Below are 19,279 nucleotides of genomic sequence, written 5' to 3'. Positions count from 1 at the left end.
CTGGTATCATCCATCCATCCATCCATCCATCCATCGTCTACCACTTTATCCATTTAAGGGTCGCGGGGGGGCTGGAGCCAATCCCAGCTAACATTGGCTGAGAGGCGGGGTTCACCCTGGACAGGTCGCCAGCCTATCACAGGGCCACATACAGAGACGGACAACCATTCACTCTCACATTCACACCTACGGTAAATTTAGAGTCTCCAATGAACCTAACCCCATTCATGTGTTTGGACTGCGGGAGGAAGAACCCGGAGAGAACCCACGCATACACGGGGAGAACATGCAAACTCCACACAGAAAGGAAAGGCCCTGGTTGGTTTGAACCGGGATTCGAACCCAGAACCTTCTTGCTGTTAGGCAAAAGTGCTAACCACTACACCACCGTGCAGCCCGAGGCTCTAAATGTAAGTAGAAAATTAACATTACATTAGCATTTCAACAATAATTTATTTACTACATTAATAAGGGTAGAATGTATAACCAGTGATATACAGCATATGACATACTCTGACGAAAGAAAAAAAGAAAATCACAAACAAGAGTGATGGCATCTCCAGTTCCTCTCTGAGATAATACGACACTACCTGGCCATAAGATAGAGCCATTAAAGTTTAATACAGTCTAAAGCCATTTACACTGGAGAGAAAGTCTACTCCTGTGACAACTGGCCTTTTTTCCATTTTGCACAGGCAGATTGGAGGGCGGCTTCTGAAGTCCTGGCCACTCGGAGAAATGTCCACCATCTCCGCAGTGATGGGAAGTGACTTGAGGACTCTTAGATTTATTAGCGCGCGATGAGCCGGTGTCATCGGAGATTACGCCCCGTATCCCTCACCGTCCCAGTGGCACGTCACCCACCCGAATTTCAATTTCCCCCGGTGAGGGGATGGGGAAGGTCTCTGGCTGGATGACCCCTGCTCCTGACCCTGGGGTTTCTCGATGGATAGGGGGAGGTGGAGGGTGGGAGGGGGGCACAGATACGGGACGCTCATGAATTAGGGATGACTTCAGCGGTGCGTTCAACTTTGGCCGTCCCGCCTGTATCGCCACAGAGAATCTCCCTGATAAATGGGCGTCAAGGGGAAGGAGGACTGCTCCTGCCTGGTTTGGTATTCAGAGGAGCTTATGGTGGAGTTTAACTCCTCTTTGACCCATGTTTAAAACATGCGTCACTGCTGCTGGAACCTTGGATTCTGCACACTGGTTAGATGTTAAAGGACCAGTCCGTGGTTAAGTTGAGTATTTAGATTTTGAGTATATAGCACTTGTTCTACTGTTGGCTGGAAAATAAATAAATGAATCCAAGATATTTTCACACCACACAAACTTATCGGCCAAATAAGTCCAAATGTCCATTTAAGATCTAATAGTAGTGCAAATGCAAATTCTAATGGCCAGGAAAGATGAAGGTGAGGTCTATTGTCTGGTCTCCATCAACAAGCTTGTTAACTATGGCACCACTCAAAATATGCAGGACACAGTACATTGCTCCGTTTCACTGATATTTAATTTTTGGAACTAAGAATTTTGTCCGTCAATCAACTGTCCGACTATCCGACAATTTGTTCATTATTTTTTTTTAATACAAACTATCAAACAGCACTCTATTTAACTGCCATATTTTAGACAGGGTTTGATAGGACGTTCAGGGTGACAGCGACATGTGTGTAACATTGCAAGCTATCCCAGCTAATAAAAGCTAACTACTCTGATAACGACCACACTTCTAAGCACAAGGCAGAAGATAAGGTTTTCTCGGGGCTGCTTCAGTCTCTCTAAAACTAACACTGGGTCCAGATCACAGACGGTTTATAAAAATGGACGTAGTCACCTGGTCCATGAAATGAAATCAATGTGGACGTGCCTGGAGACTGTATTCTCTTGAATCACCAGCAGAGGCCGACACTGGTTGCAAAACAAATTCAAGTTTCTATAGAAGTCTGTGAGAAAATGACAACTCCTCACTTGATTCATAACGTCAGCAAACATTTTCCTCAGGAGTTTATATCTCTAGTTCAATACAGCACAATGATCATTTAGTAGAATATGGTCTCATTTAGAGTAAAATAGACGACAAAGCACTGTATGTATTCGAGCGTGGATACAGCGTGATTGACTACTGCCCTGTCCAATCGGTAGATGGTTGCAGGTGTAGGTGGACGAGCTCTCAATCAGACCCACGTCTGTTGCTACGTCTGGTTCCCAAAAAAACAAGATGGCGCTGGTCAAAATGCTAAACTCAAGGCTTCAGAACGGGTACCAATAAACCATAAATGATTTCACGGTGGGTTGCCACTTGGTCTAGATTTGCAGCAACCTGTACCATGTAACAGAAATGCACTGCACTCTTGACTGACGAAAGAGAAAGCTTGAACTTGAAGAATCCATCTTTTATAGGGGCAGTCGTAATAAATTAATATATATTTGAGTTGGAGTTGAACTATCATCATTTTTGGAGTTCAGACCATGAACTCATGCATTCCCACAAACTGAATATATGATACGTATGTGTGCGTACATCTGTAAACAGGCACTGACCATCCATTCGGAGATGATGATGTCCACCTTCTCCACGGGGAGGCTGATGTCTTCTATGCGGCCTTTGATCAGCGTGATCTTGTCCTCCAACTGGTTGGATCTTTGGGAAACATGCAGGAGTCAGACCAGTTTTCTGTCACGCAGCATCCAACAAAAAGTGCCCTTTGTGGTTTTACTGTTTACACTACAAACCCTGAAAAACCCAATTACGACACATAGATTCTTCTCATGTGAACACAACACTGACATACAGTACTATCAACTTCAAAAGCCGAACCTTATCCTGTGAACCTGTCAGCAACCGGGTCAAATTTCAGGTCATCAGCTGATTCAAGTTCCAATATTCACTTTACTGGGGTTTGTACTGTGAACTATGAAACTATTTTTTCAGTCCTACGAAGCTGGTTACCTTCTTACCGAGGTAAATCATCATGGTAACTTATGATGATCAGCTAACCCGCTCCAGAGCAAGTTAAGATCCAGATAATGGATCAATACACTGTCCCCAGCCTAACTACTGACCAATCAGATCAATGGAAAAACCAAGAGTCATTGTTCTATGGGATCCTGACAGGGACAAGAGTTTACAGTGAAGTGAGATATAATAAAAAAAGTTATTTTTTATAGATGAGTGGAATTGTTTTGCTGTTCCAAGTCTTTGCCCGAGTCCAATTTGGTTTGAAGACAGAGCTCCTAACAAATGGAAGGGAGAGTTTAGCACCAAATAAATACATCATAAATAGTATCGTTCATTTGAATTCAACAAGGATCGTTTGGTTCCCGACAGGATTCCTGACAGGATTCCTGACAGATGTTTTTACAAGAGGAGAAAGAAAAATGAAACCCTCTTATTAGAAAAATGCTTCAATATTCCCCCTGATTGTGTGTGTGTGTGTGTGTGTGTGTGTGTGTGTGTGTGTGTGTGTGTATATATATATACTTCTTTTCTCTCTGCTTTGGTAGCAGAAGCTTTTACATCACTTTAATTTGTTCTTATCTATATCACGTTATGTCACAATAGTTTGATTATCATCAAAAAACAAAACTTCATAAAATTCCTGTTTATTTACAGTTTATCCTTAGCCTGACTTCAAAACCAATAATTATTTCTAGTATTTTATTTTCTATTATAGTTATGTGTTCATCATTTATATTTCCCTTTGTTGAATGTCACTGTTGGATGTTGCTTTAACCGACTTTACTGGCAGGTATCAAGATCTTTTTTCTCAAATCACATACAGTACTTTAATTCATAGTTCTGACGATGCCGCTTGTTAACACTCAATAGGGCTGATGAGACCTGCAGAGTCAGGTGACTCATTACATAATCATTGACCCTTTATTAATATAAAAAAAGTGACGAATGCAGCTTTAAATCCCTCAGGACGAAAACATCAAGGGTCACTTCAACTACAAACAACTTTACAAACTGGATTACTTTATCCAAACATTTTTTTTAGGGCAATTTACACATTTGTCAAGATCAGCATATTCTTTGGTCCGTATATTTCCAGTCTTGCCTCAGAAACTGTAACTGTAGGCCTGCAGCGGTGTCAGTCCCAGGGAGGGACGTGTGAGATCGGTGCTCTTGTTTAAATGATCTTTCCTTTCAGACCGGCCACTCCGGGTATCAATCTCCGTGAATATTCCATTATCATGACAGCTAATGTTACCGAGGACAGAACAATTACTCACAGCGGCCCAGAGTGCATTTCTGTAGCAGCGATCCTTATCTTGAACTGTCTCTCCCCCTCTCTCCCCCTGCTGCACTGCCACCGCTGCTATCACCTTCTACCAGTACGCAACACACACACAGCCACACACACACACCCCCACCCCTCACTCTCAACCCCTCCACCTCCTCCACCTTTCACAAGAGGGAAACACTGTAATCTCATTATTGGGGTAATTTAGAGGACAATGTCAGGACTCTAGGGAGAGAGTCAGTATCTGTGTGGCTTTGTGTGTGTGTGTGTGTGTGTGTGTGTGTGTGTGTGTGTGTGTGTGTGTGTGTGTGTGTGTGTGTGTGTGTGTGTGTGTGAGAGAGAGAGAGGTTCATTGTAGGAAATGAGTCTTAGAAAATAAAACATTTCTGTCATTTGATGGTAAATTTAGGCCTTTTTCACACATGTTAGGTTATTATTCATCCTAATTTAGATATTTGTGTTCTTACAAAGACAATGAAGATTACAAAGGATCATTAAGATTTTCAATAACTGCCAATATAGATTTTTTTTTTCCATTGAGTTTCTCTCAGGGAAAAACAATAAGGTCTTTAAAAATGTAATTTAATTGGTTTCTGAGAATTAACTTGCATGTTGAATGACTACAGCGGGAACTGTAACATAAAAATAATTAACATTCATGTTTTAATATATATATATATATATATATATATTTTTTTTTTCTGCTTGACCATCTTAGATTACATGCATTCAATTTTTGCATAGCAGGCTGAGAGACATATTTTAGCATTCTATGACCAAAGTCCAGTGACGGTAAATAAACTGATTATCTGTCTATCACCATTAAAAAGTTCAATTTCAACTCATCCATTTAATATATTGGCTCGTTTCCCCCCACACACACTTTTTTGTGTCACAATTCAAATCATTTCACTGGATAATCCATCAAAAAAAAAAAGTATTTAGACATTATCCATTAAGGAAGCGACTGTGAAGGGAGAAAGTCACATCAGGCTTTTCATTTAAACTTCGGCGACGGGGTGGAGACAGGAGATGGATGCTCCTGCCCAACCAACAGGAGTCTCTTTAATTACAAGTTTAATATTAAACATCTCGCTCTCACACACGCACACAAACACACACACAGACACAGAAATGAAAGCTATAAAACCACAACCCAAGACAACATTCGGTTTGGACTCAGGAGTGGAGTTTCTTTATGCATGTTTGAGTTAGGGGCACGTGTGTGTGAGTGTATAGGGAGGAGGATGAAGTGGAGGAAGAGGGGGGGTTTACAACGCTTCCTTTAGCTGAATCTTCACCGCTGGCGAACCTGCGACGCCACCCGCATGCCAACACACACACTCCCAACAGTGAGTCAGTGGGCTGTAAAATTAAAACGTCCTTCTCTTTCAGCAAAACCCCGTTGTTTTGCTTATACGACACTCTCTTACATAACGGTAATAATAGCAGTCATAATGGGCCCTAACTCAAAAATGCATTACGGAGGCAGGGGAGGGAGAGGGTGGGGGTCGGGGGGGGGACGTGGCTACCAGGTAGACGTGGGGGGACAGCGGGAGGCTCCGGTGGAGGTAAATGGACTCCACAGTGGAGAAACCAGCCGCTGGGAAACTGGAACAAAAAGAAGCTGAAATTGTACTGATGACTGTATTAAAAAGTACCAACGGGGGGGTCATCTACTTGTTTGTGAGCGAGCGCGGCGGGGCTTCGGACGGCGCTGTAGCTACAGCAGGGGACGGGAAGAAAGGCGAGGGGTGAACGAGTCAAGTCACACTGCAGGTGTAAATTAGGTGCGTTACGGCCCTGCGGCTGACAGCAGCTCTATTGAAGTCAACCAGCTGCGACAAATAAAAAGGTGCCTCGAGGTCACGCAGACCTCTACTCTACCCACAATCCTCTGCTGCACACAAAGGGGAAGAAGTGCTGCCGGCTTAACACCACGGCAAGGAAGGGTCACGGGGCGGACAGGTGCAGCTGGAGCTAGCACTAGTGCTAATAACTGTGTGTGTGTCTCACCTGACTATGTCCATGGCTTGATAGATGATTTCTGATTGGTCGACTGCGATAACCTTCTTGGCTCCGGCTCTGGCGGCGAACATGGACAGTATGCCCGTGCCACAGCCCACGTCGAGCACCACCTGGAGGACGGGAGGGAAGGGGAGGGGGGGTAGGACAGTTAGGTAAATGTGTCGGGGCGAATGCAAACGTCGATGGGCCACATAAGATGGACGGTGATGTGCTGGGTGACAAAAAACAACCAATTACTTTAAAAAAAAAAAAAAAAAAAAGCTTTCCTTGCAGTTACTAGGAGAAAGCAGCACTAACAATATAATCAATGAATAATGAGCCTTCTTAAAGGCCTGCAGAGATTTATAACTAAAGTAAAAATCAATTTAAGTGGATTCTTTAAAAGAAAGTTTTCACTGCCTGCTCAGGTCGAACTTTTCCAGGCCGCTTCACCTGTGTGGCTCTGCTCTGTCGTCTGTTGCCAAACCCAACTGTAATAGCGCAGGATTCTGGAGAACAATTGTACGACACTGTAGCAAGTTGAGAAAACCTCCGCAGCGTTACTGATCAACAAATCAGATTTCTTACTCCAGCCACTGTTGTGGACCGAAGATGCTTTCAGACCGGCACTGACAAGTTCCCAAACTTTTTCACAGGGGCTGTATGGATAACGATACTTACCATCGATCACACAGTATCCACGCTCAACGCATACCGCGATTTATCGTCTATTCTACTCTAAATGGGACTTTGAACCATAATCTCCTCAGGAAAATGTTTACTGAGGTTATATAAAACAAGTCGCCCCCTGCTGGTGATTCCAGAGAATACAGGTTTCAGGCCACTTCCGCATTGGCTTCACTTTCCGGACCCGGTGACTACGTCCAATTTTTATATATACACAATCTATGAAACTGCTTTTAAGTTCTTTTAATCACCTCTTATTTCACGTTGCCATTGGTTACAGTTAATTTTATTCATCTTCGCCCCCCCGCTGGTGTTAATTGACAGCAGCACAGCGGCAGTGACTGTACAACCATCTATGTGATTATCTGTGGCTCTATTTAAGGCAACTTTAAATCCCCTTGTGAACATCCCGCTGCCTTTATGGGTTCACGGAGGTTTACCAAACGCACTGCTGACAAAACACACAACACCACCCTTTTCTCCATCTTTCCGTTCTGCTCCCCCTCCCTCCCCCATCCCAACACCACCGAAAAGAAGAATATCCCGTTTTGTTCTTCATCTGCCGCTTCCCGTGGGCTGACACTTCCCTCTCTGCTGACTGCTTTCGCTCTGACAGGGATAATGTACGTTCCCATCAACGCAAAACCTGCCTCCCTCCTCTACAGCCTCATCCCAGCACTAACCAGCAGCCGCCCATATAATGGATGGCCATGATACAGGCCACTGCCTCCTGCAACTAAAGCAAAGGAAAAAGAGATGGGGGGGGGGTGTTGCACGGGGTGTTATGGGTTTGGTGGCGTGTATAGCGTGTGCGTCTGTTATCAGTTCACTGCAGCTGACGTTCGAGGTGCTAATAAAGTCACATAGTGTTTTAAATCAGACGCCATCGGCCGTATTAATGTCTTTCCTGCAAAATGCATACAGGCTATTTCTGTTGATGGGCTTTGCTGTACATCCCACCAGCCAACCTGCACACGTACATACATGAACACAAAAACACACACACACACACTTGTCTGTTTGTATTTGTTGAGCCGGCTCACCTTGTCTCGGAACACTTCAGGGTTGCGGTACATGAAGTCGCGGTAACTCTCGGTGCGCACTTTATCCTGCGGAGAGAACATTGGACAATAAGAAAGAAGAAATACACAAAAGCATCTCTGGTGGAATGAAGGGAAGGGTAAGACTACAAATCAGAACCTTTTGGGGAACGTTTGCTATGTTCAGATATAAGATTGAATCAAAAATCATTCCCCTTGGGAAAATAAATCCTTTTTTTTTAATGCACAGGTTCAGATAAAAGCAGATCATAACAGACATAATATGGGGATTCTTTTATCGGATAAATGTAACGGGGAGAAGGTGTTTTCCTCCTGGGGGTCAGGTCATGGCTCGCTAATTAACCTGCCAATCAAATGTGTCCACAAAACCCCCCAGCTACTGCTCTCTGGTGGGAAAAGCTACAGAAAGGGTGGAAATGACGAGAACACGCCTCAGTGCGAGACGCAGTGGGACAGAGGAAACTCAATACTTTGTTTTCAGTAATACATCATTAAGCTACATAGTTTCTCTTGAGGTAAAGTGTCATGCAGCATTTTTTAGACTTTGGGTTTAATATAGAATCGCTAATTTCCTGACCGATAACACAAATGACAGATGAGGAGCATCTGATTCTCACGTTTGTGTTGATTTACAGGGACAAGCTACATTTTTTAATACGCGTGTGTGTAGATTTAAAACAGTAGTGCAGCAGCTTTTTCCAATCAGGCTCCTTCATTTTCAAACGGAATCTAACTCGGGACGGCCTCTTTCACACACACTCGGGCAGCGTGCGTCATAGGTGATGCACTTTGACGGCAGCATGTAGAAGAGTTTGACCACTTTTTTCCTGCAAAGCACATCACGTGCTCTTGACCCCATCCTGAGGTAGTGTTGGAGCTTTACAGCCTTACGCACACACACACGACGCAAAACTTCACAGTGCTCCGCACCAATCAGGACAACCAACGGGAATATATGGAAGCACTGCGGTAAGTAGACACACACCCACCAAGAGAGAGAGAGAGAGAGAGAGAGAGAGGGAGAGGGAGAGAGAGAGAGAGAGAGACACACACACACACACACACACACACACACACACACACACACACACACACACACACACACACACACACACACACACACACACACACACACACCTCATTGACATTTTTCAGGGTTTCAGGGGTTAAGGAGTGGTACAAATTAATTTCCTCATTTGGGAGCATTCCTGTGCAGCGTCTCACACGAGATCTCAGCACTTATTGCTGATGTGTCACTTTTGAGAAAATGTCCATGTCCCTCAGTATCAATGTTTGCATAAAAAAGATGATTATTTCATTTTGTGTGCTACACACACACCCATCGGAATCTGTCATCCAGGACGTACGCTGATGAGCCCACTTTCTGCTCTGCGAAGACGTGACTCGCAAGAGTGTGGAGAGACCCGCAGGCCCTGGTCGGTGATGTGTGTTTGAGTGTGTGTGTGTGTGTGTGTGTGTGTGTGTGTGTGTGTGTGTGTGCGCGCTTGTGCGAGACTCAAACCTTCAGCATCTCCTCGTGGATGCCGTAGTGGCCGTAGGAGCTAAAGTAGGCCTCGTCCTCATCTTCGCGGAGCTCGGCCACGGTGCCCAGGTTACCCGGTCGGCCCGTTTCCGCATTCAGCACCAAACCCTGAGCGAGCAGCCTGGGAGAAGAACGATACAGATCTGCTTCTAACTTCTCACATCGGGACGCGGCACAAAAGGAAGAGAGCGCACACACAACCTTCATGCAGGACGTAGCAGTAAATGGAGGAGATGTGAGGCATTTATCTTTCTAACTGCCTTCAAAGCCCCCTACTCCCCCCCAACCTCACTCTTTCTGTAATTTTCCCTTATTGCCCCCCCCTCCCTACCTCCCCTCCTCACTTTCACCTCCATGCTGCAGTGGAATTTTCCCTTCCTTTTTTTTTTTTTTTTAATCTTTCCCCTTCCTCCAAACTTCCTCCACAAGGTATTGTAGTTCACGTTTCTGCAATACTGGGTTCACTGTGGCCCCCTTCTGGCCCCCGGAGGGTGGTGCAGAGGGTGAAACTACATCTCAAGAATACTAAAAGCAAAAAAAGACTGAAGAGAAATAAACTAAAACCACAAAAAGTTCAGAAGCGTCACTGACTTGAGTTTGTGCAGGTCGTCCATGGCTCTGGACAGCGCCTCCTCAGACTGACGGGCTCGCTCCTCGGCAGCCTGTGCCCTCAGCAGCGTTGCATCATGGGACCCGGGCCCGGACGATGGGCACGACGACGCACTCGACCCCTGAGTGTCACAGAGCTCCTCGGGATCTGTCAGAAACACAGAGAGAGCGAGACAAACAAGACACATAAGACTGAACAGAAAGACACCAAACACATTTTCTGTCCCGTGCCTGTTTTGTGTTCTGTTGTATTTTTAAAATGCTGCAACTCATATGAACACGGACTTATTTTATCCATCTGCATTGAATTATGATTTTCAAACCTCCCAGATGTTTAAAAAAGTCATATAATCATTGCACTTACCCATAAGTTGTCCAGAGGGTTTTAACAAAGTATAATCTTTAACAATAATAGTAATTGACCCTGTAACTAAGAATAATAGAAAGAGATCAGAATCAGAAAGCAATGGATTCTTTCTGGAGCTGCCATTTTATATATTCATTCATACATCTAGAAGCAGCGCAGCGGGCACAGGGACCCGTTTCTAAAAGCGAAGTCTAGCGGGCGAATGAGATAAAACACTTTTGATTATTCTCAACTGGACAATCTGTCACTTCACTAACATTAATCTTCTCCGCAACTAAACACAAAACCAAATCCTGCTCCATCCCAGGAGGTCTTTTTAACGAGAGTCTCCTTTAATTAACTGCAATATAAGCAGCACTGTCAGATTCAACAGCCTCACCAGAAAAATAAGGATGCACGACCGTCGAGTGGCTCAAAGATCATTTTAGTCTGTCAGGAGAAAATCTAAATACCGTCAGTGTAAATATCTTGCAGCCCCATACGTAAAAGGACGGAAACCTGAAGATTAAACAAAGATTTGTTTGTGAATTCATAGTCACCACTTATCTTTCACATTGAACAGAACACGTGTAACTGATTTCAGAGGCGTCATTTTAAAGCCGTGAGGCTGCACGAACACAAATGTTTTTAATATTTCTGCTGGTGGTTTTGAAGTGTGAGCAGGTGCATAAGAAGAATCTTCACTGTACTTTGCGGAAGGTATGGTCAGGAAACCTGGCATGTTGCATGATCCAACAGTTATTGGAACTTTATAAAACTGACAATTGGACAAACGCACAATGAGCCAGGAGGAGAAACCGTGTGAGGATTTAAAACTTCTCTTCCTACATTCTTCACACAACTACCACTGTCACGTTTCACATGTACAACTGACTGCAACACCGTGGATGACCTTCAGGAGAGACTGCCCCCACCCTTTTATTTATCATTAATAATCTCTCTTATTTTTCTCCTCCTTTTTTTAATTTAACATTTTTCCTTCCGCTACCCTCTTGATTCATCTTTATATATTCTCAAATATCACCCTACGCCTCCTCAGGCACACTTGCACAAACACAGAAATACAATTTTTTTTAAATTATTATTTATTTTGTCAGTTTGTTTTATTTCTATTACAATAAATGACTCCTTTCAGCCTAAACTAGTGCAAACCCCGTGTATCACATTCTGTATCTTGTCTCACCTACTGTTTCCTTTCACTTAATAATATGAATTAAAAAATAAATTAACTGCCTGCCTGTATGTATGCGTCCTCGATTCTATAACTAATAAACTGGTGTGGCCATTTGGAACTTGTATAAAAAGTTTTGCCTTTGTTGCAAAAACTGTGGCATCAAACTCAAAGGAGTCAACGTACCCGTCTGCAGCAGGGGGTCGTCCTGTAGGACAGGCCGCAGGAAGGCTTCACTCTCCCAGGGTAACGGAGCGTCTGGCAGCCCCATCAAACAGGATGCATCACATTTCTATAAACACAGATTTGTTTAAGGTTTTTTTTTTGTCCCATTGTTTTTTGCAATTACTTGTCTATTTTTCTGTATTAGTTTTCTGATATTTTAAGATGTGAAGGGTGTAAAATGGAGCTTGTGACTTAAATGGGGGAATCATATCTGAAATCAGCTGCTTAACAGAAAGAAGAACGTACTTACTGTTGACCGTACGAAGTTGATCATTTTTATGTATCCGTAGTCGTCTAAACCTAGTGAGGACAAAAAGAGGTGGTGACGGTGAGTCGTTTCAACAAAACCTTAATAAATCTTCCGATTCCTGAGTGAAGCACTGAGCATTCGCGTCTACTCACTGTGTTTTCTTATCACGTCTACGAGGTTGACCTGATGCTCGGCCGTGCAGTGCTGCAAGGTGGCAGCTACAGAGCTCAGCAGTCTGAAAAACAAACAAAGTCTTAAAAATACACAAAGATGTAACCATTGCAACAAATCAGAGCTGCAAAGGTTAATCGATTAGTAATCGACTACTTAATTAATCAGCAACTATTTTGATAATCGATTAATCGGTTTAAGTAGTTTTTATGAAAAAAAAAACTACAAATTATCGGATTTCATCTTCTCAAATGTGAACAATTTCTGGCTTCTTTGCTCCTCTATGATGGTAAACTGTATATCTTTGGTGTGTGGACAAAACAAAACATCATCTTGGGGGTTTTGGGAAACACGATCAACATTTCGTGGACCAAACAACTAATGGAAATTAAAATAATGAACAGATTAATAGATAATGAATATCGTTACTTGCAGCCCTACAATAAGCGCAATCAAACATTAATATTCATGAAAATGACAACACTTTTCGTGGCTCTTGAGTCTGGACTTCAAGTTACAGTAACAGCTAGATATGCTAGCGAGGGAAAGTGAAGACCTTACTGATCAGTAGGTCAAAGTTTTGATGTCTCATTTTAATTCAGAACCACAGAAACATAAACACTCCCAAGTAGAAGTTGTTAAAAAGGTTGAAAACAACATTTAGAACCACAGACAAGAGACTGATGGAAGTCACATTAGTCTATTCGAATACATGTCTGGTCACGGTTTGAATGAAAGTGGGTGTTGAAATATTACAGCTCAGTTCCCCCCTGGAGGGGAAGAGAGAATCACTGCAGAGTAGTTTAAAATTACATATTCAGTTGATTTATGAAGTGTCCCACCCCCTCTCTTTGCAAGATAAGCACAAGGGGTGGAAATGTTATTCTTCTGTGACACGTGGCAGCCAGCGGCACAGGAAACAATACATGGACCTAATATACGAACGGACTGAAGCTGAAGCTTTAGGAACAATAACGTCTTTTTGTAGCACAATATCTTTTCCCAGAAATTATTGGGATAAACGATATTATCGTCATTTTAAGACCATTGTTTGATACTGAATCATGTGAGCTTGGTCGTTTTGTGACACGGTGCCTTTTGAAAAATATTTAAAAATCCATATTTTCTGACATTTAATAAACCAAACCAGTTATTGATTAATCATATGAGGATAACAGATGAGAGGACAGAAGCAGCGAGACTTTGCTGGACTGCTGTTGACGTTCATTCTTATGTCAACAAAACACGCATGTAAACACAATGGCTGTTATTGTGGTCAATAAAAATTGTTGATTTCATATTCATGTATCGTACAATAAGTCAATAATGTAATTACAGCCGCCAACGTTCCACTGAACTGGACATCGCTGACGATCTGACTTGTGGGCAGGTAGATGTTGAACACACTGTGTGTGTGTGTGTGTGTGTGTGTGTGAAAGTGGGTACAAATTCATATGTTACTGTTAAAAAAAGCATTTGCAGGTGATGTCTATCAAAATGCAGTTGAGTTGCAAGGTTTACATTTAGTTTATGCCAGAAAATAAACAAAATATTTCATATGCACAGGGGTGTACAAACTTTTGCATACATCAGTATATATTTTAAATAACACTCGCCATGTACGTGTGCGTGTGCGTGTGTGTGTGTGTGTGTGTGTGTGTGTGTGTGTGTGTGTGTGTTAAAGGGGCAGTCTGTCTCCTCCAGCATCTCTCACCTTTCACAGAACAGACAGCTCACCGGCTGACCGTCCTCCTCCTCCTCCTCCTCGTCCATACACTGCCACTGCTCTTCATCCTCGTCTGAGAGCTCGGGCATGTCCTTGGCAGCTCCACCAGCGTCTGCCAGAGGAAAGTGAAAATAAAACTTCTTTACAGCTTCGTGTGAAATCCACGAAGCCGCTTACTGTTAACTTCGGTGGCAGTAAGCTAACTAGTTTCCACGGACACACGACATGTGGGTACAAAGCTCGTGTAACGCAACACAACACAAACGTTTATGAAGTCCGGTACGCAGAAGAAAGTGTCGCCAACCTAAAATAGGCACTTTAATTATTAAGAAGCAACAATTTCGCAGTGTAATTTTCACTATTTACAACACTCACGTGCGTCTGTGTACTCCGCCATGTTGCCGCCGCCTCGGGTTGAGTGCACTTCCTGGTGACGTCGGGTGACGTCAGGAATGACACATAAGTGGGCGTGGTTTCGAGCGGGACGAGGGAAGTCTGAGCAGGCACTTCCTCGTGTACACCACAAGATGTCGCCCGAAGTATGTGTTTTTATGCATTTTATGCCATGTAATACTATTTTAATTTATTTTTGTTTTATTTTTTCTGTTTTGATAGAAAAAACAAAGAAACAAGGTAAGCCAACCGTATGGTATTAAAAAAGAAAAATCCTTGATATGAGTCTGAGGCGCACTAGAGACGAAAATAAAAGAGAATAACCTGAAATAAAATTAAGATAAGATAATATAGAACTTTATTCATCCCACGCCAGCGAAATGTACTCATTACAGCAGCATAGTATCATAAAAAGAGCTAAAATATACAATAAAAACACAGAAACTAATATTTAAATAAAGCTTTAAACATATATACACGTCGGGAAAAAAAAAATTCACCACCCCGACTTCCGGGTTCGGACATCCGAGATCCGAGGTACAGTGAAACGCAACATTAGTCAGGGGGTCTAGTAGTTGGAGGAAAAAGAAACAGTAAAGTCGCCCTTTGATGTGGTTCCGCAAATATAAGGGTGTGTTTTCAAAAGTTAGAAGAGTTTATAATCGTGTCCAGGTGTTACAGGTGTAAAGTGGCATTTATAAGGTACACTTGATTATTGTTGTCTAGATGGAGAACGTGCAATTAATTAAATTGACTAATTTCTTTCATTAATGTTTTACAAATCCGGATATTATTCATTAAGTGTGTGTGTGTGTGTGGGGGGGGGGGGTAATTAAAATAGACCAATATAAATGCCTTCTACCTGCGGCAGAGAGGAGCCAGGTGAACGCAACTTGTAGCAAGTAGCAACTAAAGCAGCTAGCTGAAGTGGGAGTGGGTGGCGTTAACATCTACCATGAAACTAAAAACATGCAACTTCATTTCAGGTAGAAGCTTCAGGGGTGGCTAACGTTAGTAAAACAATAAGCTACCTGTTAAGCTAACTGTACCAAACAATAAGCTACCTGTTAAGCTAACTGTACCAAACAATAAGCTACCTGTTAAGCTAACTGTACCAAACAATAACTACCTGTTAAGCTAACTGTACCAAGCAATTAGCTACCTATTAAGCTAAGAAATTAGCTACCTGTTAAGCTACCTGTACCAAACAGTAAGTTACCTGTACCAAACATTAAGCCACCCATTAAGTTAACTGTACCAAACATTAAGCTACCTGTACCAAACATTAAGCTACCTGTTAAGCTAACTGTAGCAAACAATTAGCTACCTGTAGTAATTGGCAGCACCATGTTAGCGAATGTCAGAATATGATGACGTGTAGACTGTGTCCATATTAAAGGCACAACATGGGGACTCATTTTAATTAGATGCTATTGTGCATGTCAAGCTAATTCCATTTATGTGTACTTACACCTGTTGTTTGCAAGTTTGCTTATTATTTTTGTAAAAAAAAAAAGGTAGAAAATAATAACAAACTAATTATTTTTTTTGAAATATTTATTCAAAGTCACATCCTTTCCATGACAAGAGGCAGGCATGTTTAAGATCTGGGGTGAAAAACGCTTTAACCACTGTAACCTTTACAACTCCTGCATTCACAGACTTGTTATATACAGAAGCTCTGTAGCCCAGTTCATACTCGAGAATGATGCGTCTCCAAAGAGGGACTTGAAAAGCGTCACATTTCCCCCTCCGTTTCTTCTGGTGGTAGCTGTGGAGGAAAAGCCGTACTTAATTGATTTTGGTTCAAGGAAGGTCCAGCTTCTGCTGAATCCTCGAGGTTCGACCCTTGGGGTTCTGCATCTCGGTCTTCCGTCTGGATGGGTGAAGACGAATTGGTGCTCGGCTCTCCAGAGACTGAAGGAGCAACTGTTGAAGTTACACCTGTTGAGTTCAAACCACTGGGGGGAGGGCCCGTCCCCGCAGACGTCTGCGTGGACGTTGCGTTACTGTCTGATGAGGGGTCGTCATTGGCAAGGAGTCTCTGGAAAGGTTGGAATTTTCCCTGGGCAGGAATATGTGCTTTATTTGGTGGTGGGAAATGCAGACGGAAGGGTTGGCTTTCTCTGCGATTGTTAATGAAATTTTGCGGCCTTTCACTTGATGTTAGAACACCGTGACCAAATCCCACTTTTGTTGAATCGTGGCTATAACTGCCTCGGTTCTGATTTGCAGATGGTAAACCTGTTGCGGGGAACTTCGTCCCTCCAGCAGAACTGGCATGGGGCTGTTTTTTGTCCAAACCAGGCTTGAGACGCCGGACGTTGGCGTATCCTCTTTCTTCAGACGTAACATCGCCTCTCAAGGCCCTGGGGCTCCATGGCACCCGTGGTCTAACTTTTTCTGCTGGTACGATGGGTCCGGAGGGGTTTACATGACTCCTGTGAGACTCGGACTTCCGACTGGACTTGATGGCTTGAATGTTCTGACCGTCTGTATTGCTGTGTGAAGACAGGAGGCCCTCTCTGCTGTTGTGTCCAAAGCTTACCGGAGCTTTGTCTACCTGAACAGGCAAAAAACCTCCCTTAGTCCCGGTTCTGGTATGATGGCGACGGAGCTGAGACTGAACTGAACCGGTGGAGAAGACAGAATCCGAGCTTGCTTCATGAATCGTCTTGCCACCAGAAAAAGCGACCCGTTTGTTTCCAGATTGTTTGTACACATCAGTACTTCTTCCCCGTGTAAGCGATCCCACGTTGAAGCTATATTTACCACGGTTTATTTTGCTGTTTTCAACATTCCCATTTAGCGTTCCAGGAACAACAGCATGATGATGAGGATGACGGCGGCTTTGAGTTTGTGATGATCTAGAGTCGGGGTTGCGCTGATCTTCTTGAGCCGGGTAAATGTTGCCACTTTCCCCTCGGTCCACACTTGACGTCTTGAAAACGGCTGTGGGAATTCTGAAAATAGTGCGTTCACCCAATCTTTCATAGTCTCTGTTGTCATTGTGGACTCCCAGTTGGGAATGTCCTGAATGGACAGGTTTGAGGACGTAACCTATTGAAACAAAACACATTCATAGGTACAGTTCAGAACTCAATTGTTTGTCAAATTGCAGGTTTAACAGATCGTACAATACCTTTCAGGGAATTCTCACAATTTACATCACAAGGCAGCAGCCAGAGACAAAGCACGAACAGCCTGCAGAGTAAAGGGGCAACGCAGGGTGAGATTGTACATTCCCCGGAATCATTTACCTTTGTTGAATAGAACAAAATTTACCTCAAACAATCCGTAGAGCTCATTGTTCAGCTTTTCTCAGCAGCAACCATATCCAAAAACCAAACCAGGCTACAACTCACCTGTTGGATCAGGCACAAAAGACCCGGACCCCGAATTATAACCTCTGAGCAGTGAGCGGCAGATCGATGCAGCTGCTCCACATTTTGATCTGATTGCCGCACGGCGGCCATGATGCAGGGAGAAGGAAAACACTGGGGGTTTTCTGCTCAGCGTCACTTTATGGAGGATTTGAGTGTTTCCTGTAGAGCTGCAACAGTTAGTTGATTAGTATCGACTACTAAATTAATTTGGAACTATTTTGATGATAGATTAATCGGTTTCCGAAAGTAGTTTTTATGGGAAAAAAAGGTCAAAATACTCTGATTTCAGCATCTTAAATGTGATAATATTTTCTGGTTTATTTGCTCCTCTGACAGTGAACTAAATATCTTTGGTTTTTGGGAAATGTGGTCAACATTTTTCACAATTTTATGACATTTTATGGAACAAACAACAAATCGATTAATTGAGAAGATAATCGACAGATGAATCGATGATGAAAAAATAATCGTTAGTTGCAGCCTTGTTTTACTGTGTTTAAAATATACCCCATGTATTTTAAAAGAGGAATGCTGCAGATTTGTGGGGGGAGGGGGGGGTTAATGTTAGATCAAAAGGAAAGATTGAAGAAAAAAAGCAAAAACACCAAAATAAGTCTGTAATATGACTGTTTTGCTCCAAATCAATGAGTACTACTCTGATAATTGTGAAAGATACAGTGAACAAGGTGCACAAGAAGTAACTGCTTTTGTGTGATTAATTCAGGTTTGTCCATTTTCTTCCAATAGGAGTTTTTTACTAAAAAGTACAGGTGTTTCTAAGATCTTTAATGTTATAGCTTGTAAGTGTTGTATATTGTGTCACAGCACCAGGACCCTGCAACCTATGCAGCCGGGCCATTATTAATTTTAATCATTTTAAACTGCATAATCATTTTAAGCAGCATAAGTTTGTAGAAATTAACGATTAGATCTGATTCAAGAAAACCTGCTGGAGAAAAAATAATCCACGCACAATGTGTGGAACCACATTTCGTCACAAGGGGGCGCTGGTAGATCAAGGGAGAGATGAGGCAGGTTCATTTGAACTTCATCTCTCAAATACAAAGGCAAAGCTAAGTGCCTTTTATGGAGCAATGGAAAACATCGAAACACAATAATGATAGGACATAAAATTGAAGATGATGAATTCACGCATTCAAGTCTGTATTTAAAATTTGCCGAGGTTGCCCTCGTTTTCGACAAAGATGAAAGAGAAGAGGAGAGAGTCACATTTCACAGGAATAAAAAGCAAATTCGAATAAAACACATACAATGAAAATGGAATATTTTAAATGAAACCGAGATAAAGATGGTTAAAGAAAAGATGCCGATACTTTAAAGTCCCAAGAGGATTTTGTCATCAAATGAACAAGAAATCCAAAGTTCAAATTCATCTTTGTTGTTCATTGTCATCAGAAATAAAACGCAGCCGT

At 42.7% G+C, this 19,279-nt stretch overlaps 2 protein-coding genes across 3 annotated transcripts in view; both read right to left on the bottom strand.

Moving 5' to 3' along the window:
- prmt3 (protein arginine methyltransferase 3) overlaps nt 1-14,599 on the bottom strand; it is a 52,951-nt gene extending 38,352 nt beyond the window's left edge. For both annotated transcript variants that reach the window (XR_007030611.1, XM_035628929.2), the window contains exons 1-10: nt 14,443-14,599; nt 14,056-14,179; nt 12,323-12,405; nt 12,171-12,220; nt 11,882-11,987; nt 10,140-10,305; nt 9,528-9,669; nt 7,988-8,053; nt 6,267-6,388; nt 2,545-2,644 (exon numbers count right to left, since the gene is read on the bottom strand). Coding sequence is in view for 1 of the 2 variants with exons in the window: in XM_035628929.2 (XP_035484822.2) it covers nt 2,545-2,644; nt 6,267-6,388; nt 7,988-8,053; nt 9,528-9,669; nt 10,140-10,305; nt 11,882-11,987; nt 12,171-12,220; nt 12,323-12,405; nt 14,056-14,179; nt 14,443-14,464 (981 nt within the window). In the remaining variant the exon portion in view is untranslated. The remainder of the gene's footprint in view (nt 1-2,544; nt 2,645-6,266; nt 6,389-7,987; nt 8,054-9,527; nt 9,670-10,139; nt 10,306-11,881; nt 11,988-12,170; nt 12,221-12,322; nt 12,406-14,055; nt 14,180-14,442) is intronic.
- A 1,420-nt stretch (nt 14,600-16,019) lies between these two features.
- On the bottom strand, nt 16,020-19,179 carry LOC118302479. The gene is made up of 3 exons (XM_035628643.2): nt 17,746-19,179; nt 17,603-17,664; nt 16,020-17,520 (listed from the first exon to the last, which is right to left on the bottom strand). Exons 1-3 carry the CDS (start codon nt 17,766-17,768, stop codon nt 16,199-16,201), a joined length of 1,407 nt encoding a protein of 468 aa, XP_035484536.2. The 5' UTR covers nt 17,769-19,179; the 3' UTR covers nt 16,020-16,198.
- Nucleotides 19,180-19,279: the final 100 nt, after the last annotated feature.

This window comes from Scophthalmus maximus, chromosome 4 (assembly GCF_022379125.1).
Source record: "Scophthalmus maximus strain ysfricsl-2021 chromosome 4, ASM2237912v1, whole genome shotgun sequence".
Lineage (NCBI taxonomy): Eukaryota > Metazoa > Chordata > Actinopteri > Pleuronectiformes > Scophthalmidae > Scophthalmus > Scophthalmus maximus.
The sequence above is the reverse complement of the archived record's forward strand: the minus strand, read 5'-3'. Positions and strand labels throughout refer to the sequence as shown.